The sequence below is a fragment of the Choloepus didactylus genome, chromosome 7 (assembly GCF_015220235.1).
Source record: "Choloepus didactylus isolate mChoDid1 chromosome 7, mChoDid1.pri, whole genome shotgun sequence".
In the NCBI taxonomy this organism is placed as follows: Eukaryota; Metazoa; Chordata; class Mammalia; order Pilosa; family Megalonychidae; genus Choloepus; species Choloepus didactylus.
In genome coordinates, this window is record NC_051313.1 from 102,036,663 (window position 1) to 102,064,150 (window position 27,488).

At 36.6% G+C, this 27,488-nt stretch overlaps 1 protein-coding gene across 1 annotated transcript in view; it reads right to left on the reverse strand.

Moving 5' to 3' along the window:
* Positions 1–8,908: 8,908 nt before the first annotated feature.
* The window catches only part of CENPQ (centromere protein Q), a 28,264-nt gene continuing 9,684 nt past the window's right edge, over positions 8,909–27,488 (reverse strand). Inside the window, exons 5-9 of the mRNA XM_037844536.1 lie at positions 26,834–26,902; positions 23,894–24,023; positions 19,757–19,876; positions 11,492–11,569; positions 8,909–10,729 (exon numbers count right to left, since the gene is read on the reverse strand). Coding sequence (XP_037700464.1) covers positions 10,598–10,729; positions 11,492–11,569; positions 19,757–19,876; positions 23,894–24,023; positions 26,834–26,902 — 529 coding nt within the window. The 3' untranslated portion in view covers positions 8,909–10,597. The remainder of the gene's footprint in view (positions 10,730–11,491; positions 11,570–19,756; positions 19,877–23,893; positions 24,024–26,833; positions 26,903–27,488) is intronic.

A 27,488-nucleotide genomic window follows, 5' to 3' on the forward strand; every position in this document is an offset into this window, starting at 1 on the left:
AGTGTATTGTATTGTATGACATGTTGTTTTTCTTTTTAACATTTTTTCTTATTGCTGAAAAGAAAGAAAACAATTTTTCTTGTAGTAATCAGTATGTTCGGATGCTGATTGTGGTGATAAATGTACAACTTTATGATGATACCGTGAACAACTGATTGTACACTGTGGATAAATATATGGTATGTGAATATAACTCTATAAAATTGTAGGAAAAAATATATATAGGAGTAAAAGTGTTGGAGAAAGCATGGTGAGAAGGATGATGCCTCACCAATATGGACAAACTACAATGTGTAAACTCAGAATTGAATCTTAGAACACAGCCTAACGTGGACACAATAATTGTAATAGTCCCTAGATTGTAAGTTCTTACAGCAGTTAACTCTATCCCTGAATTGTAAGGCCTATCTCTAAACTTTGAGATGCTGATCCCCTAGCATATGTTGTTACAAACATTGGGACTGGTGGTTTGATGTGCTGAGCCCTTGAGTATGGGACTTGCCCTTATGAAGCTCATTACCACAAAGGAGAGTCTAAAGTTGTATGTAATGGTGCCTAAGAGTCTCCCCCTGAGTACCTTTTTGTTGTTCAGATGTGGCCTTCTCTCTCTCTAACTGAGCCATCTCGGCAGGTGAACTCGCTGCTCTCCCCCCTACGTGGGACCTGACTCCCAGGGGTGTAAATCTCCCTGGCAACGCAGATTATGACTCCCGGGGATGAATGTGGACCCGGCATCATGGGACTGAGAGTATCTTCTTGACCAAAAGGGGGATGCAAAATGAGACGAAATAGTTTCAGTGGCTGAGAGATTCCAAATGGAGTTGAGAGGTCACTCTGGTGGACATTCTTATGCACTATATAGATAACACCTCTTAGGCTTTAATGTATTGGAATAGCTAGAAGTAAATACCTGAAACTACCAAACTCCAACCCAGCAGTCTGGACTCCTGAAGACAATTATATAATAATGTAGAGTACAAGGGGTGACAGTGTGATTGTGAAGACCTTGTGGATCACACCCCCTTTATCTAGTGTATGGATGAGTGGAGGAATGGGGACAAAAACTAAAGGACAAATGGGGTGGGATGGGGGGATGATTTGGGTGTTTTTTTTTCACTTTTATTTTTTATTCTTGTTGTGGTTCTTTCTGATGTAAGGAAAATGTTCAGAGATAGATTGTGCTGATGAACGCATAACTATGTTATCATACTGTGGACAGTGGATTGTATATCATGGATGATTGTATGGTGTGTGAATGTATTTCAATAAAACTGAATTTAAAAAAAAAAATTTCTATTTCTTTACTAAGACTCTCATATTGCTCATTCATTATTTTCCTGATATTCTTTAGTTCTTTCTCTGTATTTCCTTTCATCTCCTTGAGCATATTTTCCTTGCAATTTTGATATAGTCACATACTATATAGTCATCCAAAATGTGCAATCAATTGTTCACAGTATCATCCTAAAGTTGTGTCCTTGAGCATTTTTAAAATCATTTTTTTAAAGGTTTTGTTCAGTATATCCACATTCTCATGTCTTCACTCGTGTTTTCTGGATTCTTGTCCTCTTCTTTTGGATGCCATTATTTCTCGTTTCTTTGTTTATCTGGTAAGCTTTTGTTGCTCACTGTGCATTTTAATATTTTAAAATATTAATTATTGGATTTATTCTCCAAGGTGCCTGTTTCTTGATTTTGTGACCAGCTGGTGATAAGACAGAGATTTCTTGAGTTTCAGCCCTCCTATCAGGAAGGTCTACCCAAGGCAAATTCACTGTGCAGGGTTTTCCCTCTTTCTGGGCCTCTTTCTTGTCCTGGGCTTTTGCTGGTTAGTTGTTTTGAAGTTCCTCTGTTTCCCAAGAGACAGACCTCCCTCTCTCAGGGGACTGAAGCCTGCAGGCCTTTGTCTCAAACTGTCTGCCTCTAAAGATTTTACACTCTTTTCATTGTCTCAAGCTGCTTTTCTTTGGTGGGCGAATTCTGGGAGGAGGGCACAAAGGACAGGACTTTCCCAAGTCAATCTTTCCCAGTCAAGCCAGAGACAGAGATGTATGAAGGGGGCACAAACCAGCTCCAAAGTGCCATGGGAAGGGGATCAGGAACGGTGCCAAGAACTTCTCTGATGCCTCCTCAAAGCAGATTTTTCCTGGCCTGCCCAGCAAATGCAGCCTTTCAGCTAACTGTCCCCTGCTTCTCTAAGGAAATGCAGCCTCCACCACTACTCTCCCCACCTCGGGCAGGTTGAAACAATGGCTGCTGCTGCCCTTGACTGGGGCAGGTTAAAATAGCTTTCCTCAGTGCCAGGCCCCCAGTAATTCAAATTTGCCAATCAAAAGCCATGAACAGTGATCAGCTGTGTTCACCCTTATTCTTGTGTAAGAGGACTTTTACATCCTTGTCACTAGCAGCTAGCCAGGGACTAGACTCCACAGCTGCCTGCTGCAAGAGTGGGGGGATGGGCACTGGTAACCATCATGTAGAGAGAGTAATTTAGTGTTCTTTACCATAATTTATCAGCCTCTTTTTCCTACTCGTCCCTGGATACTGTATGGTGTTCTTTGGTCTCCAGAGTTCCAAAATAGTTGTTTCAGATAGTTCCTGCCTGTTTGTTGTTTTGGTGGAAGTACTGAGTCTTGAAGCTGCCTACTCTGCTATCTTCTCACAATCCTATCAGTATTTATCTTTTTATTACTGATATTTTAGAGCACTTGATGAATAAGAATATCATCCATTTTGTTATATATGTTGCAGATATTTTTCAGTCTTTTGGCTTGGTTTTTTTTTTTTAATTTTTTTTTTAATTTTTATTGAGATTGTTCAGATACCATACAATTATCCAAAGATCCAAAGTGTACAATCACTTGCCCCTGGGTACCCTCATACAGCTGTGCATCCATCACACTTAATTTTTGTTCAATTTTTAGAAACTTTTCATTACTCCAGACAAGAAACAAAGTGAAAGATGAAAAAAAAAGGAAAGAAAAGGAAACTCTAATCCTCCCCTATCCCTAACCAACCCCCCCTCAATTGTTGACTCATAGTATTGATATAGTACATTTGTTACTGTTTATGAAAAATTGTTGAAATACTACTAATTGTAGTATATAGTTTGTAATAGGTATATAGTTCTTCCCTATATGCCCCTCTATTATTAACTTCTAATTGTATTGTCATACATTTGTTCTGGTTCATGGAAGTGATTTCTAGTATTTGTACAGTTGATCCTGGACATTGCCCACCATAGGATTCAGTTTTATACATTCCCATCTTTTGACCTCCAGCTTTGCTTGTGGTAACATATATGGCTCTGAGCTTCCCCTTTCCACCTCATTCACACAGCATTCGGTGCTGTTAGTTATTCTCACATCTTGCTACCAACACCCCTGTTCATTTCCAAACATTTAAGTTCATCCTAATTGAACATTCTGCTCATACTAAGCAACCACTCCCCATTCTTAAGCCTCGTCCTATATCTTGGTACCTTATATTTCATGTCTATGAGTTTACATATTATAATTAGTTCCTATCAGTGAGACCCTGCAATAATTGTCCTAATGTGTCTGGCTTATTTCACTCAGTATATTGCCCTTGAGGTTTTGTCATCAACCCATTTTTTTTTAATATGGTTTTGTTCCCTCACCATACATTCCATCCCAAGTAAATAATCGATGGTTTTCTGCATGGTCATACATTTATGTGTTCACCACCTTCACCATTATCTATATAAGAGCATCTACATTTCTTCCACAAGGCAGGAGGGAGAGTCAAAGTAGGTAGAGAGGCAAAAGAAAGAGGAAAAAAAAAGACAGCTAGGAAGCAGCAAAAGGAAAAATAACCTTAAATCAAAGTAGAATAAAGAATCAGACAATACCACCAATGTCAAGTGTCTAACATGCCTCCCCTACCCCCCTCTTATCTGCATTCACCTTGGTATATCACCTTTGTTACATTAAAGGAAGCATAATACAATGATTCTATTAGTTACAGTTTCTAGTTTATGCTGATTGCATCCCTCCCCCAATGCCTCCCCATTTTTAACACCTTGCAAGGTTGACATTTGCTTGTTCTCCCTCGTAAAAGAACATATTTGTACATTTTATCACAGTTGTTGAATACTCTAGATTTCACTAAGCTACACAGTCCCAGTCTTTATCTTTCCTCCTTTCTTGTGGTGTCTCACATGCTCCCCACTTTCCTCTTTCAACCGTATTCATAGTTACCTTTGTTCAGTGTACTTACATTGTTGTGCTACCATCTCCCCAAATTGTGTTCCAAACCACACACTCCTGTCTTCTATCACCGTGTAGTGCTCCCTTTAGTATTTTCTGTAGGACAGGTGTCTTATTCACAAAGTCTCTCATTGTCTGTTTGTCAGAAAATATTTTGAGCTCTCCCTCATATTCGAAGGACAGCTTTGCTGGATACAGGATTCTTGGTTGGCGGTTTTTCTCTTTCAGTATCTTAAATATATCACACCACTTCCTTCTTGCCTCCATGGTTTCTGCTGAGAGATCCGCACATAGTCTTATGAAGCTTCCTTTGTATGTAATGGATCGCTTTTCTCTTGCTGCTTTCAGGATTCTCTCTCTGTCTTTGACATTTGATAATCTGATTATTAAGTGTCTTGGCGTAGGTCTATTCATATCTCTTCTGTTTGGAGTATGCTGCGCTTCTTGGATCTGTAATTTTATGTCTTTCATAAGGGATGGGAAATTTTCATTAATTATTTCCTCTATTATTGCTTCTGCCCCCTTTCCCTTCTCTTCTCCTTCTGGGACACCAATGATACGTACATTATTGTACTTTGTTTCATTCTTGAGTTTCTGGAGATGTTGCTCATATTTTTTCATTCTTTTCTCCATCTGCTCCTTTGCATGTAGGCTTTCAGGTGTTTTGTTCTCCAGTTCCTGAGTGTTTTCTTCTGCCTCTTGAGATCTGCTGTTGTATGTTTCCATTGTGTCTTTCATCTCTTGTGTTGTGCCTTTCATTTCCATAGATTCTACTAGTTGTTTTTTTGAACTTTTGATTTCTGCCATATACATGCCCAGTGCTTCCTTTACAGCCTCTATCTCTTTTGCAATATCTTCTCTAAACTTTTTGATTTGATTTAGCATTAGTTGTTTAAATTCCTGTATCTTAGTAGAAGTGTACGTTTGTTCCTTTGACTGGGCCATAACTTTGTTTTTCTTAGTGTAGGTTGTAATTTTCTGTTGTCTAGGCATGGTTTCCTTGGTTATCCAAATCAGGTTTTCCCAGACCAGAACAGGCTCAGGTCCCAGAGGGAAGAAATATTCAGTATCTGGTTTCCCTGCAGGTGTGTCTTAGAAAATTGCTCCACTCTTTGATGTCTCGGGTCACTGTGCTTTTCTGCCCAGCAGGTGACACCTGTTAGCCTATCATTCTTGACTGGTGTGAGGAGGTATGGCCGTGTTCCCCCAGGCTCTGGGGTCTGGTTCTGAATGGAAAGGGCCCCACCCCTTTCCTCCTAGAGAAGAGAGCTCCCAGGTGGAGGTCATTAGCATTTCAATGGTCTCTCTCTCTGCTTGTGCTATCTCCACCCTTGTCCGCTTCACAGCCCTGGAAACTGAAAATGACTGGGGCTTTCTCCACTGAGCCAAAAAAGAAACAGATAGTGCCCTTCAGACCCAGTCCAAGGTGACCCTCCGGCTCTCCCAGGTCAGTCGTCACCCAAAGCCTCTGTCTGTTTTTTGGGGATGTGTACCTGTAGTGAGCAGTTCACACTCGCTACTTAAAACCCCAGTTGGAGCTCAGCTGAGCTATATTCGCTTGCTGGGAGAGAGCTTCTCTCTGGCACCATGAGGCTTTGCAGCTCGGGCTATGGGGGAGGGGGTCCCATGACTTGGATCCGCAGGTTTTACTTACAGATTTTATGCTGTGTTCTCGGGCATTCCTTCCAATTCAGGTTGGTGTATGAGTGGATGGTCTCGTTTGTCCCCCTGCAGTTATTCTGGATTATTTACTAGTTGTTTCTGTTTTTTTGTAGTTGTTCCAGGGGGACTACTTAGCTTCCACTCTTCTCTATGCCACCATCTTGCCCCTCCTTGGCTTGGTTTTTTTTTTTTTTTTAATAACTTATTTTAATAAGTTCAAAGTTTTATGTAATGACTTCAATTTTTTTTCCCTCATAGTTTTAGTTTGCATATTACATATAATAGGGGCTTTGGTACACTGACATCAGTTAGTCATTCATATTTTCTTTTTAGTTTCTAGTTCTACATTTATTTATCTGGAATATATTTTGGCACAATTAATATAAACATCTCCCCTCACTTTGTGGTTAGATGGTTTTTGAAGACCATTTATTAAATAATGTATTTTTTCTGTACTTTATTTGAAATGCTATATTTATCATATGCTTCATTTTTACATTATATATCCTCCATTCCAAGATACGCATTTTATTTCAGTCTCTGGCATTGGCACTTATCAATCCCGGAGAAGAGCAGTAGTATCATAGTTGGTATGGCTGGGGTATGTGAGAACTTGGCTGCATGAGGACACTCAGAACTGTCAACTGAATTATTTGCACCATGTACAGTTGAATTTTAACTTAATTTGGATGTCACTAATTTTTAAATTCTTCAGAAAGGGTTTATCAAAATGCAGCATTTAAAGAACACATGTATGTTTAGATTGCATGCTACCTGTCAGAAGATCTCTCAAAATCAGATCATATACTTCATAGCAATTTTATTGATATAACACATAACATACAATCAAAGTGTACAATCAGTTATAACTGTATTGTCATATAGTTGTGCTTTCATCACCACAAACTTTGAACATTTTCATTACTCCAAAATATAAAATGAAAATTGAAATAGAAAAGAATATCCTAAACCCTCCATTCCCTCCTCCCCTCATTGTTCATTTACTTTTTTTTAAGTTTAATTGAGATATATTCACACACCCTACAGTCTTCCACAGTGTACAATCATTCTCAGCATCATCATACAGTTGTGCGTTCATTTCCAGAATCAAGTTTTAAATCTTACTCCGAAATAAAAATAAAAGCAAAAAAGAACATCTAAATCTTTCCATACCCTCCATCCCACCCTAACCTTCATCAAATTTTTGTCCCCATTTTTCCACTCATCTGCCCATACACTGGATAAAAGGAGTACGAGCCACAAGGTTTTCAGTCAACACAGTCACACTATTCAATCTACAGAGTTATACAATTGTCTTCAAGAATCAAGGTCACTGGGTTGCAGTTTGACAGCTTCAGGTATTTCTCTCTAGCCATTCCAACACACTAAAGACTAAAAGGTGATATCTATATAGTGCATAGGAATACCCTCCAGAGTGACCTCTTGACTCCATTTGACTCAGTCACTGGAACCCTACTTTGTTTCATCTCTCTTCCCCTTTTTGGTCAAGATCCTCTCAATCCCTCAGTGCTGGGTCCAGGCTCATTTCCAGGAGTCATTTCCCACGTTGCCAGCGGGATTCACACCCCTGGGAGTCATATCCCACGTAGAGGAGAGGGTAGTGAGTTCACCTGCTCAGTGGGCTTAGTGAGAGATGAGGCCACATCTGAGCAACAAAGACGCTCTTTGGGGGGTACTCTTAGGCACAATTATAAGTGGGCTTAGCCTCTCCCTTGTAGCAACTAGCCTCACAGGGGAAGGCTCCCCAATAGAGGGCTCGGCCCACTAAATTGGCAGTCCTCAATGTTTGTGGGAAAATCAGCAATAATCCAGGTGGCAAAGTCCACAGGTGGGGATGTCCAACACTCCCGCATTTCTCCCCAGCTCCTCGGGAGGCTCCACAAATACACTTACACTTTCTGCCCATTATCACTCTGGGATGTGTTGGGATTTCACCCAGCCTGTACAAACTCACCAAATCCCACTTCCCATTCACCGCTCCCTGCATCTATGGTGTTCAAACTGATCGTACAAACTAGATTATCTAGTGAGCTACAGAAAATATAGATCTTGCATCAGATAAACATCTCCTCCCTTGGTCTCACACGTTAAGTTGCAGTTTTAAAACCCAGTCAGTATCGTCCTTTACTCTTGGACCTGATTTGCCAGATCCTGTTCATTCATATCTCTAATTAAAGTCTGAATTCTTTTCAGCTCTTTCAACAGTTGCCATAAGGGAAATATTGACATTCATAGCTGCCAAGTTCTAGCTCCAAGTCTCATGTGTCACACAGATACCCAAAGTTCCAGAGACCAACCAGGTTAAACACAAGGAGCTCAGCATCTCAGGATTTACAGATAACCATTACCACTCAGGAACAGATGTGACTGCTGTAAGAGCTTACAATCTAGAGACCTTTACAATAAGCATTTCCCTGATCAGCTATGCTCTAAGATTCAGTTCTCAGAGTTTACACATTATAGTTAGTCCATATTAGTGAAGCATTATGTTTGTCCTCTTGTTTCTGGTGTGCTTCATTCAAAATGCTGTACTCAAGATCCATTCACCTAGTTGCATGTCTCACAGCTTCATTTCTTCTTATAGCTGCTCAATTTTCTACTGTATGCATACACTACAGCTCATTCTGTTCATAAGTCAGTGTACTCTTAGGCCACCTCCGCCTATTGCAAATAGTGAATACTGCCACCATATATACTGGTGCGTAAATGTCCATTCATGTCCCTGCTCTGATCTTCCAAGTATATACCCCATACCGAGGCTGCAACACTTTGAAACCTCCACATGCCTAGCTTCTTGTGGGACCACTATACTGTCCTCCAGGTAGGCTACACCATTCCACATCCCCACCAATAGTGAATACATACATCTCTCTGCAAGTTCTCTCCAGCACTTGTGTCGCTTTGTTTATTTTTTCCCCCTGCAATTTTATAGGGATATATTCAAATACCATACAGTCATCCACAGTGTACCATAAACTGTTTTACAGTATCATCATATGGTTTTGTATTCGTCTCCACAGTTAGCACTTACACATGTTCATTAAAGGATAAAAGTAAAAGTAAAAATAAAATAAAATACAGCAATAAGGTCAGTCAACACCACTACCAAGAATCCCGTACCCCTCCCTCCCAGACCAGATCATATACTTTTCAAAGCTATAAGTTACACCAGTTCATGCATAGTGAGGAACTAATCATTCAACAATGATAAATCAAATTTCCAGTTGACTTTTAAAAGTATGTTAAACAGATATTCTGAGAGAAACAGTACGTGTTCACTGTAACCTTGAAATAAAGGTTATTTCAAGTAACCTTTATTCAAATAAAGGTTTGGGGAAATACCTCCCCAAAGCTGTTATAAACATCATGATATATATATATAGAAAAAAATCAATGAGTTGAAGCTCTACTAGTCACTCCAAAAACATGAAGCTTTAAGTTTCTAAGTAAAAGGTTTTACAGTTTTAAGACATTTTGTAAAGTTCTTTTAGTTGCTTTGTCTGGCATGTAGTAGGCAGTCCAAACCATTCACATCACAATTTTTTTTTTTTTTTACTGCTACATTGCAGATTTGCTTTCCTGAAGACTTTCTTTTTCTCCCAAACCCTTTGCCATTATTTCCTAAAAGGATATTGCTTTTGACTCTTTACTGGGCCAACTCATGGCATGCGGTATCTTTTGTTGCAATGAGCATTAAACAAAAACACAAACACACCTTTTTAGCTACAGGTGTGTTTCTAGTGAACTTTGCCTGGAGGGTATTGAGAGAATTATGTAATCTTCTAAATTAACTGACAAAATAATCTAGGTTAGACAGAAAAATAATGAAATTTTAGTGATTTTATTTCACAAATAGATAAAAGTAACTCATGCTACAGACTGTAGTTGGTTAGAAATGATTTCTCCATATAGTAGTGATAATTTAGTCACATATATACATACGTTTACCACAGTGAGGAAAAAAATGTTTTAGAAAGAAAGGTTCTTTTGTTTGGTCTTTGTTTAAAGGGGTCACTAAAGAGAATAAACTTGCTTAGGAATTTCTTTTTAATAGTTTTCTGAAAAAAAAAAAAACATGCTTTGATCACAGTGGAAAATAAATATTCAATATCTATTCACTAATTCAGCCAAAGAAATAAAATGTTGATGCTACCTTCACAGTTAAAGGCACCTGGCAAATCTTAACTACTTCACAAAAAGACTAGGGAGTTCTGTAAAAGAGTAAAGGCATTTGGGGGTTTCTCAGGATCTAGTTGACCAGATACAAACTGCAAGAGACCAGGTAAATGCTATTAACGATAGCAAACTAGGTACTAGGTACCACACAAAGACTACATATATTAACTTGTAGCATATTTTATCTGCACTAAGCAATAAATGACCTCCATTCAGCCACTATTAACTAATGGACTGTGGTGGTTCTTATTTAATGGTTCCAGGCAAACAACCAGAGATGTAGCAAATAATAAATGTGATTTTTCCAGGCTTGCCAGTTGCTAAAACAGAGTCTCCAGGACTATACTAGATGCTTATAGCAGATCTGCACAGGCTAATTTTAGAGTACATGTAATTATTAAGGGATAATAATTCCCACAGAAGCCTCAGCCTCTGAAGTATCATGGTAGGCTAACAGCTATATAAATTCACAAGCTTTAAATTAATATAAAACAATCTCCTATAAAAACTTAAGAGGCATCAAGTCTCTTGTAGGCTTCTTCAATGAAAGTGAACATATCCTTCATCTGGGATGAATTATGAAGAACATCCAAGTCCTTTAGAAGAGCGTTCTGGTTTGGGATTAGCATCAAAATTTCTTTCTGTGGGTAAAATAGTATAATTTGTTTTTAACCTTTTATAATGGAAACGGTCAAATGTATATAATTCAGAGAAAATGGTATAAAAAATCTCATGTACCCCTCACCCAACTTCAATAATCGTAAACTCATGGCCAGTCTCCTTTCAAATCTATTTCACCATACTTTCCCTCCACCCATTCCCACTCTTCTCACCCCTGGTGGATTACAGATCAGAAAATTTTAAATTATTCTTTGAGAAACCATAAAAACTTTCCACCAAGATAAACATTTATACTATAATTTCTACTGTGGTCCTTAGAAGACAGATAGTTATCAGTGTAGAGTCTCGTATAATAAGACATAGTGCCATTTTATAAAATTATGAAGATTTATAGGCCATTGTTAGAATAAACAAAAGCAACTATCAAAATTTACTTCCAGAAATGTATCCTACAGTTACTGCTACACAAACATATAAACATATATCAACATGAGTATACTCATCAGTATTATCTGTAATAGCAAAAATTATTTATTTCCACTAGTAATTCATAAATTATATTACAATATAGCCATACAATGGAATGTTATATAGCTACTAACAAGGATGTGACAGATCTCCATAAACTGACAAGGAAGGAAAGATGTTCAAACTATACTGTTAAATGAGAAAAGGAATAGATTCCATTTGTTTAAAGAAAGGAATAAGAATATGATACAACATGTTTATACATAGACAATGTATAACTGTTGATATAGTTAATATAGTAAATGAGTACTTACCTGAAGTATTGGTGCTTTGAGACTGTTCTGAGAAAGTTCTGGAAGAGAGAGTACCTCACTACCATCCATCTGAAATATCTAAAGCAGGAAAAGAAAGGTACAGATTATTTAAAAAGCTGATTTTATTAATTTATTATACTCAATAGTAGTCTTGGTAGGATTTATGCATTAAATATAATATCCAGATTCCATCAATACATTTTATTTATTTATTTGTTTATTAGAGAAGTAGTGGGTTTACAGAAAACCAAGCATAAAATACAGGGTCCCCTATACCACCCTACTACTAACATCTTTCATTTGTGTGGTACATTTGTTACAATTGATGAAAGCACATTTTTATAATTGTATGATTAACTATAGCCCATGCTTTACCTTTGGGTTCACTGTTTTGTGTTGTACCATCCCATGGATTTTTTTTTTTTTCTTCAAATTTTTATTCTAGTAACATAGACAACTTAAAATTTCCCCTTTTAACCACATTCAAATTTATAATTTAGCGCTGTTGATTACATTCATACTGTTGTGCTACCATCACCATTATCCATTACCAAAACTTTTCCACGATTAAAATAGAAACTCCATACGCTTTAAGCATTAACTTCCTATTTCCTACTCCACCTCATCCCCTGACCTACATTCAAGATTCTGACTCTGAATTTGCTTACTCTTAATTATTTCATATTAGTGAGATTACATATTTGTCCTATTGTGTGTGGCTTATGTCACTCAACATGTCTTCAAGTTCATCCATATTTTCACATTTGTCAAAACTTCATTCCTTTTTAAGGCTGAATAATATTCTATCATGTGTATATACAACATATTGTTTATCCATCCAACAGCTGATAACCCTTGGGTTGTTTCCATCTTTTGGCAATTGTGAATAATGCCGCTATGAACATTGGTGTGTAAATATCTGTTTGAGTCCCTGCTTTCAATTCTTGAGCGTATATACCAAGAAGTAGGATATACTTAACTTTCTGAGGAACTGCCAGACTGTCTTTCATAGTGGCTGCACCATTTTACATTCCCACCTGCAATGAATGAGTGTTCCTATTATCTTCTCTGTTTTAGTTTCCTTGGCTGCTCAAGCAAATACCAAGAAATACATCATTTAATGGCTCACAGTTTTGAGGTTAAGAATAAAGTCCAAATCAAGGACGTGATGCTTTTTCCCCAAAGATTGTGGCTTCTGGGGCTGACTGCTGACAATCCTTGCTCCTTAGCTTGTCATATGGCAAGGCATATAGCAGTATCTCTTGGTCTCTCCTTTCTTTCTGGGTTCTGTTGATGTTCAGCCTTTGGTTGTTCCCTCTGTGGCTCTCTCTTTCCCTGTAAGAATTTCATTCCACTTATAAAGGACTGCAGTGAAAGGACTAAGACCTCTCCTGATTGGGCTACACCACACCTTAACTGAAGTAACTTCATCAAAAGGTCCTACTTACAATAGGTTCACACCCACAGTAATGGATTAAGTTTGAGAACATGTTTTTCTAGGGGCACACAGAGCTCCAAACCACCACTTTCCAACACTTGTAATTTTTTTTTTTTTTTTTTTAATAGTAGCCATTCTAGTGGGTGTGAAATGGTATCTCATGGTTTAGATTTGCATTTCCCTAATGGCTAATAATGAGCATCTTTTCATGTAATTTCTGGCCATTTGTATAACTTCTTTGGAGAGATGTCTACTCTTTTGCCCAGTTTTTAACTGGGTTGTTTTACTTTTTGTCATTAGCTTGAAGGATTTCTTTATATATTCTGGATATTACTTTATCAGATATGTGGTTTCCAAATATTTTCTCCCACTGTGTAAGTTCTCTATTTTTATGAAAAAGGGCTTTGAGGCCCAAAAGTTTTAAATTTTCATAAAGTCCCATTTCACTATTTTTTCTTTTGTTGCTTGTGCTTGGGGCGTAGTCTAAAAAAGCATTGCTTAAGAAAATGTCCTAGATGCTTCCCTACATTTTCTTCTAGGAGTTTTACACTTCTGGCTCTTATATTAAGGCCTTGATGATTTTTGTATATGGTGTGAGGTAGGGGGTCTTCCTTTTTTTTGCATATGGAGATCCAGTTTTCCTTGTACCGTTTGTTGAAGAGACTATTCTTTACCAATTGAGTGGTCCTTGCCCCCTTGTCAAATATTAGTTGGCTGTAATTTGAGGGTTGATTTCTGAGATCTCAATTTTATTCCATTGGTCTATATGTCTGTCCTTGTGCTAGTAACATGCTGCCTTGATTACTGAGGCTTTGTAATAAGTTTTAAGATTGGGAAATGTGAACCCTATAACTTCGTTCTTCTTTTTCAAGATGATTTTGGTTATTCGGGGCTCCTTCCCTTTCCATTTAAATTTGATGATAGACTTTTCCATTTCTGCAAAGAAGGCTATTGGAAATTTGATTGGGATAGTGTTGAATCTATAAATCACTTTAGGTAGAATGGACATCTTAACAAAATTCAGTCTTCCAATCCATAAACACAGAATGTCCTACTGATTCCTACCATTGATTTAGGTCTTCTTTGATATCTTTTAGCAATGTTTTATAATTTTATGTGTACAAGACCTTTACATTCTGGGTTAGAGTTACTCTTAGATAATTGGTTCATTTAGCTGTTGTTGTAAATGGAATTTTATTCTTGATTTCTTCTTCGGATTGTTCAATGCTTGTGTACAGATTTTTGAGTGTTGATCTTGTACTCTGCTACTTTGCTGAATTCATTTGATAACTCTAGGAGTTTGGTGTGGATTTTTCAGGATTTTCAGTATACAGACAGGATCATGTCATCTCCAAATAGGGAATTTTACTTCTTCCTTTCCAATTTGGAAGGTTTTCATTGCTTTTTCTTGCCTAACTTCTCTGTCTAGAACTTCCGGTGCAATGCTGAACAACAGTGGTGACTGCGGACATTCTTGTCTAGTTTGTGATCTTATAGGGAAGGCTTTCAGTCTTTTACCAAAAGTATGATGTTAGGTCTGGATTTCTCATATATGTCCTTTATTATGTTGGCAAAGTTTGTTTCCTTTTGTTCCTAGTTTTCAAAGTATTTTTTTTTTTATCAAGGGGGGCTGGATTTTGTCAAATGCCTCTTCTGCATCAACTGAGATGATCATGTGGTTATATTCCCTTATTCTCTTAATATGATTCATTACATTAATCAATTTTCTTATATTGAACCACCCCTGCAAAACTGCAGTAAATCCCACTTGATTGTGGTGTATAATTCTTTTAATGTGATATTGGATTTGGTTTGCATTTTTTTGAGGATTTTTACATCTAAACTCATAATTCTGTATTTTTCTTTTCTTGTGGTATCACCTATCTTTGGTATGAGGGTGATGGTGGCCTCGTAGAATGAATCTGGAAGTGTTCCCTCCTCTTCAACTTTTTTGGAAGAGACTGAGGAGGATTGGTGTTAATTCTTCTTGGAATGTTTGGTAAAATTCCCCTGTGAAGCCATCTGGTCCTGGGCTTTTCTCTGTGGGGAGGTTATTACTGTTTCAATCTCTTTAGTTGTTACTGGTTTGCTGAGATCTATTTCTTCTTGAGTCAGTGTAGGTTGTCTGTGCGTTTCTAGGAATTTGTCCATTTCATCTAGTTATCTAACTTGTTGGCATACAACTGTTCGTAGTCTCTTCCTATAGTCTTTTGCTTCAGCGAGGTTGATAGCAATGGCTCCCTCTCATTTCTGATTTTATTTGCATCCTCATTTTTCTTCATCAGTCTACCTAAAGGTTTGTCAATTTTAGTGATATTTTCAATGGCTCCCTCTCATTTCTGATTTTATTTGCATCCTCATTTTTCTTCATCAGTCTACCTAAAGGTTTGTCAATTTTAGTGATATTTTCAAAGCAGAAACTTTTGGTTTTGTTAATTCTCTCCATTTTTTTTTTTTTATTCTCTATTTCATTTATGTCTGGAAAAAAATCTTTATTTCCTTTCTTCTGCTTGCTTGGGTTTAGTTCGTTCTTTTTTTTTCAGTTCTTCCAGTTTTGAGGTTAGGTTTCTGATTTGAAACCTTTCTTCTTTTTTAATGTAAGCATTTAGAGCTATAAATTTCCCTCCCAGCACTGGCTCTGCTGGATCTCAAAGTTTCTATATGTTTTGTTTTCATTAATTTCCCTTGTGGTATCTCCTTTAACCCATGGGTTGTTTAAGAGTACATTGTTTAATTTCTACATATTTTTGAATTTTCCTTTTCTCCCTCTATTATTGATTTCTAGCTTCCTTCTGTTGTAGTTGGAGAACATTCATTGCATGATTTCAAAATTTTTGAATTTACTGATACTTGTTTTGTTAACTAACATATGGTCTGTCCTGGAAAATGATCCATGTGCATTTGAGAAGAATGTGTATATTCTGTTGCTCTTGTGTGAAGTGTTCTATATATGTGTTAGGTCTTATTGGTTTACAGTGTCATTCAAATCTATTATTTCCTTATTAATCTTCTGTCTAGATGTTGTACTCATTATTGAAGTGGTGTGTTAAAGTTTCTATTATTAATGTAGAGTCATTCATTTCTCCCTTTATGTCTTTCAATATTTGCTTCATATATTTTGGGGCTCTGCTGTTAGGTGCATATATATTTATAATTGTTAGGTGCATATATATTTATAATTCATCTTCTTGATGAAATGACCCCATCCTTTCACTCTCAACCTACTTACGGTTTTGAATTTCAGGTGAGTCTCTTGTAAGCAGTGTAGAGTTGGATCATACTGTTTTATTCATTCTACCAATCTCTGTCTTTTCACTAGAGTTTAATCCTCACACATTTAAAGTCCCTACTGGTAAAACAGGACTTTCTTCTTAAAATTCAACATCCTATATATATATAACAATCATATATAATTAGATACTAACTTGACTTTCATAGCATACACATACACTGTTTCTATAACCTTCCATCCTGCCACCTTTTTTTTGGTAGCATCCGTAAGAAGTGGAATTATATACCAAAATATACAATAGTATTCACATTTATAATTACCTAAAAGATTACCTTACCAGAGATACTTATTTCTTTATGCTAATTTGAACCACTGTCTAGTGTCCTTTTCTTTCATATTGTACTACCTTTAGCATTCTAGCAATACATCTCTTTCCTTTTTTTTTTATTGTGAACTTTAACATATATAAGTAACAGTGATAACTTTTGATGTACAATTTCACAAATAGAGAGCAAATTGCAAAGAATGTCATGGGTCACAGTTCCACAACTTCAGCCATTTTCATTATTGTCAAATATGTAACTTACATACAGAAAGGTGTCGTCTGTCAATGTACAGCTCAACAAGCACTCTTATAGGCAATTTCAAAAACTGTCATGGGTTACAGTTCCACAATTTCAGTTCTTTCCTTAATATGCAATAACATATATACAGAAAGGTGAAGACCTTCAAGGCACAATTCAACAAGCAGCTATGGAGCAAATCCCAAGGGATGCTATAGGCTACACTTCCACCATGTCATTTACCTCCTTCCAGCGATTCCAACACCCTAGCATCCAAAAATATATATAAAATTATAGAAAGTTTCAGTATTCATAGATCTTTGTTCAATCTTGTGCCAGTTTGAATGTATGATGTCCCCCAGAAAAAGCCATATTCTTTGATGCAATCTTGTGGGGCAGACATTTTAGTGCTGATTACATTGGAATTCTTTGAGTGTTCCCATGGAGATGTGCCCCACTCAACTGTGGGTGATGACTCTGATAAGATAATTTCCATGGATTTTGGTACCAGAGAAGTGGGGTGATTTTGCTGCTGAGTTTGCAAATACCAAACATGCTGGAAAGGCTTTTTAAATGGATAAGGGGAAGATTCTGGAAGAACTGTGAGGAGTTTGATAGCAAAAGCCTAAACTGCTTTGAAGAGACTGTTTGTGGAAATATGGACTCTAAAGATACTTCTGATGAGGACTTGAACAGAAATGATGAATGTGTTGTTGCAAACTGGAAGAGAGGTAATCCTTGTTTTAAAGTGGCAGAGAATTTGGCAAAATTGAGTCCTGTTGTCAGATGGAAGGAAGAATTTGAAAGTGACAACCTGGAATACATAGCTGAGGAGATCTCCAGACTACGTGTGGAGGATGTAACCTGGCTTCTCCTTGCAGCTTATGGTAAAATGCGAGCGGAGAGAGATAAATTTAGAACTCAACTCTTGGGTTCAAAGAAACCAGAAGCTGATGGTTTGGAAAATTACAGGCTTCCAGGGGTTGGAATCCCAGAAATTACAGCCCCACATTAAGATTTAACCAAACATGGAACCCGACCACCATTTCAGTACAAGCCAATATTGGAAATGGAGTTATCCAGAAAGGATTTGTGGAGAGTTCTATTGTCTGACAGCGTTAACCCGTGTGCCTCATGCGAAGCCAACAGAATATTTGTGAGAACTTTATAGACAGAGATGCTGCTGGTGTGGACTGGAGGAGACAGACAAGGAACAAATTGAAGGAAAAATTTCTTTCAAGACAGAGCCATGGAGGTTGAGGTCTGGAGTCAAGAGGCCTTGGGTTGGGAGAGCGGAGTGGCCCACACACAAGGAAAGGGTGAGTTTGCCCTGGAGGTCGATGGTGGGCATTCCACCTCGATGCTCCAGAAGAGTTTTCCCACCCCAGGCCCCAAAGAGGGTGGAACACATTCCCAGGGAATTGGGGAGAGCCTGGCTGCCACCCCACTGTTCTGAAGGGGTTGAGCGTGTGCCCTGGAGATGGAAGGGAATTTGGGTGCTGCCCCAATGTTTGAGGGTGGGGCCAAGAAAGTGGTCTCCCCAGTGTGTGGATATGTTGGAGAACTCACCCCAGCGTTTGGAGAGGAAAGGGCTGCTGAAAAGGCCCTTAGGACGGGTTAGACTCCTGCTCTCTCAAACCCCAAGGATGCAACGTCTTTCTGTAAATGACTCTCAGACTTTGAAATCTAATGGAGTTTGTCCTGCAGATTTTAGGAACTGTTTTGGTCCTGTTAACCCTGTTTTCCTTACTGTTTCTCCTTATGGCAATGGGAATGTTTATCCTATGAATGTCCCTCGTTTGTATATTGGAAGCACATAACTTGTTTTAAGTTCACAGATCCACAGCTAAAGGAGAATTATGCCTTAGGACTGACCACGTCTATAACTGATTTTGATGGGATCTTGTACTTAACTATTGTTACTGAAATGAGTTAAGTTTCTGTGATATTGTGATGGGATGAATGTATTTTGTATTTGGAACAAATATGTTTTTCCAGGGTCCAGGGGGTAGAATGTGCCAGTTTGAATGTATTATGTCCCCCAGAAAAAGCCATATTCTTTGATGCAATCTTGTGGGGCAAACATTTCAGTGCTAATCAGATTGGAATTCTTTGAGTATTCCCATGCAGATGTGCCCCACCCAACTGTGGGTGATGACTCTGATTGGATAATTTCCATGGAGGTATAACCCCACCCATTCAGCGTGGGTCTAAATTCAATCACTGGAGCCATATAAATGAGCTGACAAACAGAAGGAACTCAGTGCAGCTGTGAGTGCATTTTGACGAAGAGCTACAGCCAAGAGGGACACTTGGAAGAAAGCACAGGAGCTGCAGATGAGAGACAGTTTGAACACAGTTGTTGAAAGCAGACTCTTGCTCCGGAGAAGCTGAGAGAGGACAAATATCCCAAGTGCAACTAAGACTGACATTTTTGAGGAACTGCAGCCTAGAGAGGAACGTCCTGGGAGAAAGCCATTTTGAAACCACAACTTTCGAGCAGACACCAGCCATGTGCCTTCCCAGCTAACAGAGGTTTTCCAGACACCATTGGCCATTCTCCAGTGAAGGTACCTGACTGCTGATGTGTTACCTTGGACACTTTATGGCCTTAAGACTGTAACTGTGTAACCAAATAAACCCCCCTTTTATAAAAGCCAATCCATCCCTGGTGTTTTGCATTCCAGCAGCATTAGCAAACTAGAACAAATCTTATCTTGTTTGTTGCTATTCCTTCCTCTCACTCCTTTCTCCATCTCTAGGGTTATCTAGGCAATGAGCACCCTAACTTGTTCATATTAACAGGGAGTGTCGACAATAAGGGGAAGGGGGGCAGCATCTGATAGTTGATCTTAAAGAGGTGGTTACCTCTGGGTTTTAGGACTTGTCTGGCACTCTGGTGGATTTAAGTTTCTGAAAGATAAAACTTAGTGAGTGCATCTTTTATAAAGCATCAGGTAGGGACCTAGGTATTTGGGGACTACTTTTGTTAATGGCATGGGATGTCTAGCAATACATTTTTAAACAATTACCTTTTTCACCTTCTCTTCCTCTTCATCCACTTCACTTGTCAGAACCTGAAGTTTGCTTTTGAGGCTTTGAATATTCCCAGTCATTGACTCTGTGGTCTCCACTATTTTATCTATTTCTTCCTGAGTCAGAAAAAGAAAATAAATGTTTTAAATTAAATAGTTCTAACCCTAAGGAATATATTAAAATATACACACTTAAAAATGTTTCATATATTAAAACACTTCTAGAAGATACTACTGAACTTTTTTGTTCTCTTAAAAAACAGATTTCCCAGGAAGCCAGTTTCCTGATGTAATAATTTATTTTAAAAAACGTAATTTCTCTAGAACAAGAAGATAAACCCCATGTACATGAATGTTTTGTCAAAAATTTACAAAGCTGGTAGTGTCAGAGATTCTGGATGACCCTATTGTGAATCTATCAGGGTCCAAGGATTCATTACAGAAAATAGAGCAGCCTTCCTTAAACAATATGTAACAGTGTATAGCAAAGAAACTCCTAACTTTAATTTTTTTTCCCATTTATTTAGGAACATTTGAGTACCTGCTATTTTCATTTACCAACAGCAATGCTGGACATTAGGGCAGGATGTATTAGTAAGAAAAGAATGATAGTTTTCCCACTAAAGGAATATATAATTGATAGGGAAAGACAAAGAGAAAATAAATGCATGAAATGTGCATGGGGCAATCAAGGATGTGCTGATTCTAAGCCAATCACAGAATTAACCAGTTTCCAGGTTCCAGAAAGGTGTTAAGTATTACAATGCTTTCAAATGTAGTCCTAGCCACAGGTCAATGTTACAAATGTCTCTGTGGATAAGGAAACAAGTGAATAAGTCATACAGAAGAAATAACTCTTAAATACAATCAGCAACACTGTTGATGCTGCATTAATTCTCCAAATACTGGAAGCAAAATTGCTGCTGGCAATTACAGTAACTTTCTTCAAGAAATATGGCTTCCAGAGATCCTTTAAATAAAAAAAGAAAAAAAACGAAAAGAAAAAAAAGAAAAAGGTACATGCAGAGGTTGTCAAACTGCCCCTGGTTGGTTTTTGAACAGGTCCAAGAGCTATCAATGGTCTTTACATTTTTAAAGGATTGCTAAAGAACAAAACAAAGAAATCCAACAAAGACCACATGTGGTTCACAAAGCCTAAAATATTGTCTGGCCTTTTATAGGAAAAGTTTGCTGATTTTTGTGCACCAAAGACTTTGTGACTGTGAATTCCACTCACTAGAATATCAATTCCATGAAGATAGAGACTTTTTAAGTTTTTATTATGGAAAATTTCAAACCCATGTACAACTAGAGAAATGGTATAATAAACCCTCACATACTTATCATCCAGCTTCAATTATCAACTTAAGGCCATCTTGTATCATTTTTATCTCCACCTACTTCTGTATCCCCTATATTATTTTGAAGCACATCTTAGACAACCTATCATTTTTTTCCATAAATATTTCTGAATATAACTCTAAAGGACTTTAAAAAAAAATGACCACAATATTATTATCACAGTTTAAATTCCTTAGTATACAATCTACTTAGTGTTTACATTTCCAATTTAGAGATAAATTGGAAAATTTTTGCAACAGTTTGTTTCAATCAGGTTCCTAACTGGTTGTGCCTAGCTGACGTCTTTTAAGTCTCTTTTCATCTATAGTTTTCCACTCTGTTTTTGCTTCTTGCAATTTATTTGAAGAAGAAACAAATTAATTTGTTCTGTAAAATTCCCCAGCCTGAATTCTGCAGACTGTATCCCCTGGTGAAGTTTATCCTGTTCTTCAGTCCTGCATTTCCTATGTATTGGTTATTGGATCTAGAGAGCGTTGTTCAATAGAAATATAATGTAAATCACAGCTATTAGTTTCCTATGGCTGCTGCAACATATTAACACAAACTTGGTGACTCAAAAGCAAAACATTTATTCCCTCACAATTTTGGAGGGCAGAATTCAGAAATCAAAGTGTGGGCAGGACCATGTTTCCATCTGAAAGCTCTGGGGAAGAATCTTTCCTTGCCTCTCATAATGGCTGTTGGCATTCCTTGTGGCTACATCACACTAACTGCTGCTTTTGTCTTCAATGGCCTTTTTCTCTTCGTCTTTTCTTCTTTTCTAACTTATTAGGACACTTCTCATTGGACTCATGGTCCACCTGAATAATACAGGATGCTCTTACCTCAAGATCCTTAACTCAGTTATATTTGCAAAGACTGTTTTTCCAAATAAGGTCATATTCACAAGTTCTGTGGATTAGGACTTGGACTTATCTTTTGGGGGGCAACTCAGTTAACCTGCTACAGAAGGGAATGAATAACACAATGAAAAGAAAAAGAGTCAAACATAATAAGGATAAAATATCTTCTATCATTTTCTGAATTTCTTTCTGCTCACTTGAGAAATTAGGTTAGTATTCATCTGTTTTGTGAACATATGTTTTGGCAAGTTTTTGTCATCTGTAGGAATGTTATTTTGGTCCATATTCTCTTTTGTTCTTATGATAACTCTAATTTTGAAATCCTATGGCTTTGTTTTTATGATGAGATTCAGGGAAGTTAAAAACTACAGTTTATCAGTCCCAATGCCATCTTCCTAGTATCTCTCAGAGACTTTGTTTTTAAACTCGTTGCCCTTTTCCTAGCACCACCTTGAATAAGAACTCAATGAACTTGTTGTTGAAGCAAAGAAATTGTTGCTGATAGCTGATAGAGGTCTTGGAAAGTCACTGCCAGTTACAACTCCAGGCTGTAATGGTTTGAAAAAGCAGCAGTTTTGGGTAAGGCACATAGGAGAAAACTAACTCATATATGACATAGTTTACAAACCACTACTTCAATGATCCTCTGATGCCAAGGGTTTACATCAAGAAACTGACTGCCAAGCAAACCACAGACTGTTTTTATGCTTTGGTCACTTGGAGGTCCAATTTTACCTGTAAAACAGAAAAGTCCCCCAGAATTACAAGAATCACACTACTACTGTTCAATACTTCAAAATACCTTTAAGTGATTTATCGAAATATTAAATGTTAAGATAACATTTACCATTTTTATACTTTAAATCTTTTAAAAATAACCTGTATGGAAGTCATCAAAGTGTTCATTAAGTAGTGACGCTAGTGCCAGTACTGAAAATATGCCCGTGAAAAGTAATAATATTGGGATAGAAATAATATATATATATAATGCTTTAAGAAAGGAAGACAACCATCCAAAATACCACAGCATTAATTTACAATACATGTAGATTTGTTGCTTAGAACACCTATCCCTCCAACTTTATTCTCTATCCTTTGGGACAACTGGAATGAATTATTTGTGAATTCTGAATTATTATAAATCCTTGGGGATGCATTCCTTGCATAAAATACTACTATGCTGTACTTACCGAATTGCTAACAAAGGCCTAAGCACCACATCTACAAACTATTTCAAAATGTCTAAAGGTTATAGTTCAATCTGTTTAAGTTTTTATAATTATTTAATAAGCCCCTGAAGGTTGCTTTTTTTCCAATTGTTGAGGTATTCACTAATTAAAAGCTTGAGGTAAAATCATGTTATTCCCCATTATCTTCTACAGGATGTAATTCAGCATAATGATTTAGAATCAGTCTCTGAAGTCAGGCTGTGTTTGCATAACAACTTTAAGTAGTTTGTCAAAGGCTACATAGCTAGAAATATCAGTATATCTCTTTTTCACATTTGTAAAATGAAGATAATTTAGTACAGACCTCTTTGTTGTGAGAATTAAGGGATATAACTGTAAAGTTCTTAGAACAGTGCCTGGAACATAGAACCTCAATGCAGGTTAGCTACAATGATAATAGCAACAATAACAATTATGATTATGTTATTCTTGCCAATAGAGTAGCATATAGGACAGAAAAACTATTAAATTTTGAAATTCTGTAGCTCTTATTGGTGGCTTCCCATAATTTGATCATCAAAAATACTAGAAGTTCAGTTAAAGTAGTCAGTCTGATATAGAAAAGGATTTACTTGAGCACTAATATATTAGAAATAATATCTTCAAACTTTAGAGGCTCAGTTCAGCCAAAGTTTGTGTTTTGACCAAAAAAAGAAAAGAAAAAAAGAATTTTATGAACAATCTGGCCCAAGATTTCATACCTGCAATAATGCCAGACCTTCTTCATTAGCTCTGTGCTGTGTCCTTTCCATTTTCAGTAGACTTGACACATTAGTTAAATCTTTCTGCTTTTTGGGAGGGACGTTTAGCGTTTCACACAGCTGCAGCAATCTTAAGGATAAAGTAAACACATGATTATAGTATTAGTTTTGTTTTGAAACAGTATTCTCATCTTTTTTCTGCCTTCACAAACCTAAGTGCTACAACACTCTTCTATTAACAAGGACTAACTCATGGAGCACTTATAATGCATCATTAAAAGAAAATTTTCTATTTTACACATTTGACAACAAATTCGTTTATTTATACACATTTTAAAATCAAAATTTCCTAGAATATTACAGTATACAAGTCTATCATTTATTGTGAATTGATGGATGAGATGGAGCACTAGTCTAGAAGTCTCAGTTTTGACATTTAACTGTGACCCTGGATCATAAATCTCAGTTGCTTTAGGAAATGCAACCAATATAAGGGAACTTTGACATCAGTTATTCTAACTTAATTCTTTCCAAGAAAGCTATAGAGTTTAAGGCAGGTAAAACACTAAGATTAAATTAAAGTGCATGCCTCTAAAGTAATATCAACATATATGATATTCAGTACTAAATTTAAAAAAATTCTCCTTCAAATTTGGGTTGATTACATCACTAGTAGAAAGTAACCTTTTAGAAATAGCTTTCAAAGATTCTGCAAGGAAGAAATCAAGGAGGAAAAACTAAATTTGGTTGCTTATACCTAATAGCAGCAGCTTTGGATTCTAAAAAGTTCTACTACTTAAGATTTACAGATAATATGAACAATAGCAGAACTAAAGATTTCTTTCCGGAATCTTATTCAGTATTTTAATTTTTATAAAGGGAAAAAGTGGGCAGAACAAACCTTACAAATCACAATTCTCATTAAACCATTAAGATAAACTTCATTTATACAGAAACTCATCATTAGGTTATCACATTTAAGCCTGAGTAAACTAAGTCTTCCTACTAGGGGCAACTTTTGACTTAACTAAAATAAGTAAAGATTCTATTGATGAACAGTTTCTTGTAATGTAAGTCAGCTCTGTTGAAGGGTTATTTCCTTTTCCCAATTTCTAAATAGTGGCTAGATTTCTAGGAGCCTTATAAAACCTTACTAAACTCAAAATGTACCCTGAATAATCCTACTGTATAAGCAAAACTTAATCACCATTTATAACAATGTTTCTATAAGGGAGACTTTCCCAAGGCAAATTCCTCCAGAAACTACAGTGGCAAACAATTTTCTATCATCCTGTCTATCTAGTCATGGGGATAGCGATATGATTCAGTTTATATCAATCATGGTAGCTTTTGCCACAAAATCAATCTAAGGATAAGTGCATCATCTGAGTTGGGCTGATCAGAGTTCATATCTTAGAATTTTCTAAATGAAGCTGAGGGAAAGAACGTTTTTTTTTCTTTTTCACAAGGCTGAAAAGATATAAATGTGGAACTGCCTATGATTACAGCTCTAACCTAGTGAGGACAACTGATTTAAAAGAATGAAGCCAACATGCAGGTAGAAGTAGAGATGAAATCACTGTATGAAAGAGATTTTGTGGTAAAAATCAATTTGACAGATGCTAGGTTAAACAAAATAAAATAAGGTTATTAAAAGCAGGGCTTGTAATATGCTATTGCACCCAAATATAACTCATTATGGGCCATTTTTATTCATGGTGTATCTTTAAGAACAAGTGGTCCAAATTTACTTCTAGAAATGTTGCTGTAAGAAAATACATTCCGAATTACAATTAGATTCAATTTGCTAATGCTATACTCTGCTATCTCAGAAGGGAAATTATCTCGGATATTGTTCCTTTAAAAACTAAAGAAAACTAGTTTTGAAAGTAAAAAGGAGTATTCAACTGGCAGTCCTTGAAATATATATCCCCATGCTGCTACACAGTGAAGAGACTGCCTATATATTGACAAAATTTAACTCCTTTCTTGATGACCCACGGTGATCATTGTGAACAGCATCTACTATGTACTGTAATACTCTCACTCATACACTAAACATGACTATTTTTCCTATATTAAAAAGACTTTGAATAGTTATCTTTGTATGTTTGTATTAGTGTATTTATTAGATGTTTAATCACTCTTCTTTAGTATTAGGTTGCCATTTCTTTTAACAATCTACAAGCCTTCTTCTGACAGACTTTCTTCAGTCTCTCTCAACAACCACTCACCTCATTCCACCCTTTCTATTTTGCTTCCATGGGTTGAAAATTATGCTTAAGGAAACAATAAACAGATTATTTCTGAAAGCTCAAAGGACTTCCCAAGAAGGGAAGTCATACACAGTTATAGTCAAACCTCAAACTGAGATGTAGAACATTCTTTTATGAAAAGAAAAAACTGTATAATTATTAGGGAGACTTTATCACTGAAAATCATTGGCAGAGGTGTGACTTTTAAAAACACATGAAAAGAAAGTTCCATTTGATATCTGCCATAAGATGAAGAGGAATAATACGTTGAAAAATTATACTTACTGCTTGTGCATATAATGTAACACAATATTGAAGTGAAAGAAAAACAAAACAGAATACATGCCACATAGGTAATAGTGGTGAACTGTTAACTTCAAATTGTTCAAAATAAAGTTGAAGAGAATTAAAGTTGACAAAGTATTTTTCAAATCCTGATACAGAAGAGTGAACTGTGGAAGTAGGTATTTTGTGATTTTCAAATTCTTCTTTTCAAATTTTCTGAAACTTATTAACTTACTTCAGAAATGCATGCAGGACAGTTTGGAGTAGAATACATATATTCAAATTGTTCATCCTCTTTAAAAAAAACTTTCATATTCCACAAATGTGTTTTGGCAACACAGGAACAGGTTAGATTTTTTTAAATTATGTTTCAGCCATTTTCAATTGCAAATTATATTACCTTTTGTTCAGGCAGTTGAGATGATATTGAATTTGTTCATTTTCTTTAATACTTTTACTTAAAATTGCTCTAGAAAAGGGAAAAAAGGGATTGGATACACATTAGTTTGAAACATAAATAGTATAATCTATGTACTTTTCTCTGATTCCCATTACATGCATCTCCTCACTAATAGGCAAAATCACTTTTCCTTTTATGTTAAATACATTTCCAAAAGAGGTATAATAAATCTTTTAAAACATTGTGTTATAGCTATTATGTGTCTGACTTTTTTAGTAGATTTCAGCTCCTTCATGGCAGAATCATTTCTCATTTTCTTTGTACTACCTCTAGCAAGGGAGCTTTCATAAAAGTGTCAGTTTGAGCTCAGCATCTTCCTAAAGCACCCTCACTCAGCTTCTTCTTAAAGGAAGTTGAAATTTTACAGATAACAGAAGATTGGACCAGATAGACTTGATTTTTGTTTTACTGATAGAACTCAAGTTTCTCAAGTTAATGAAGTTTTTTCTTTGCTGAAGGCTAATGCCATCACAAGACACTTAATATATCTTTCTGAAACAGAAAAACAACTATTATCTTAAATAAATAATACTGGAGGGAGGGGCAAGATGGCAGCATAGAGAGGAGTGGAATTTAGTCAGTTCCCTGGAACAAC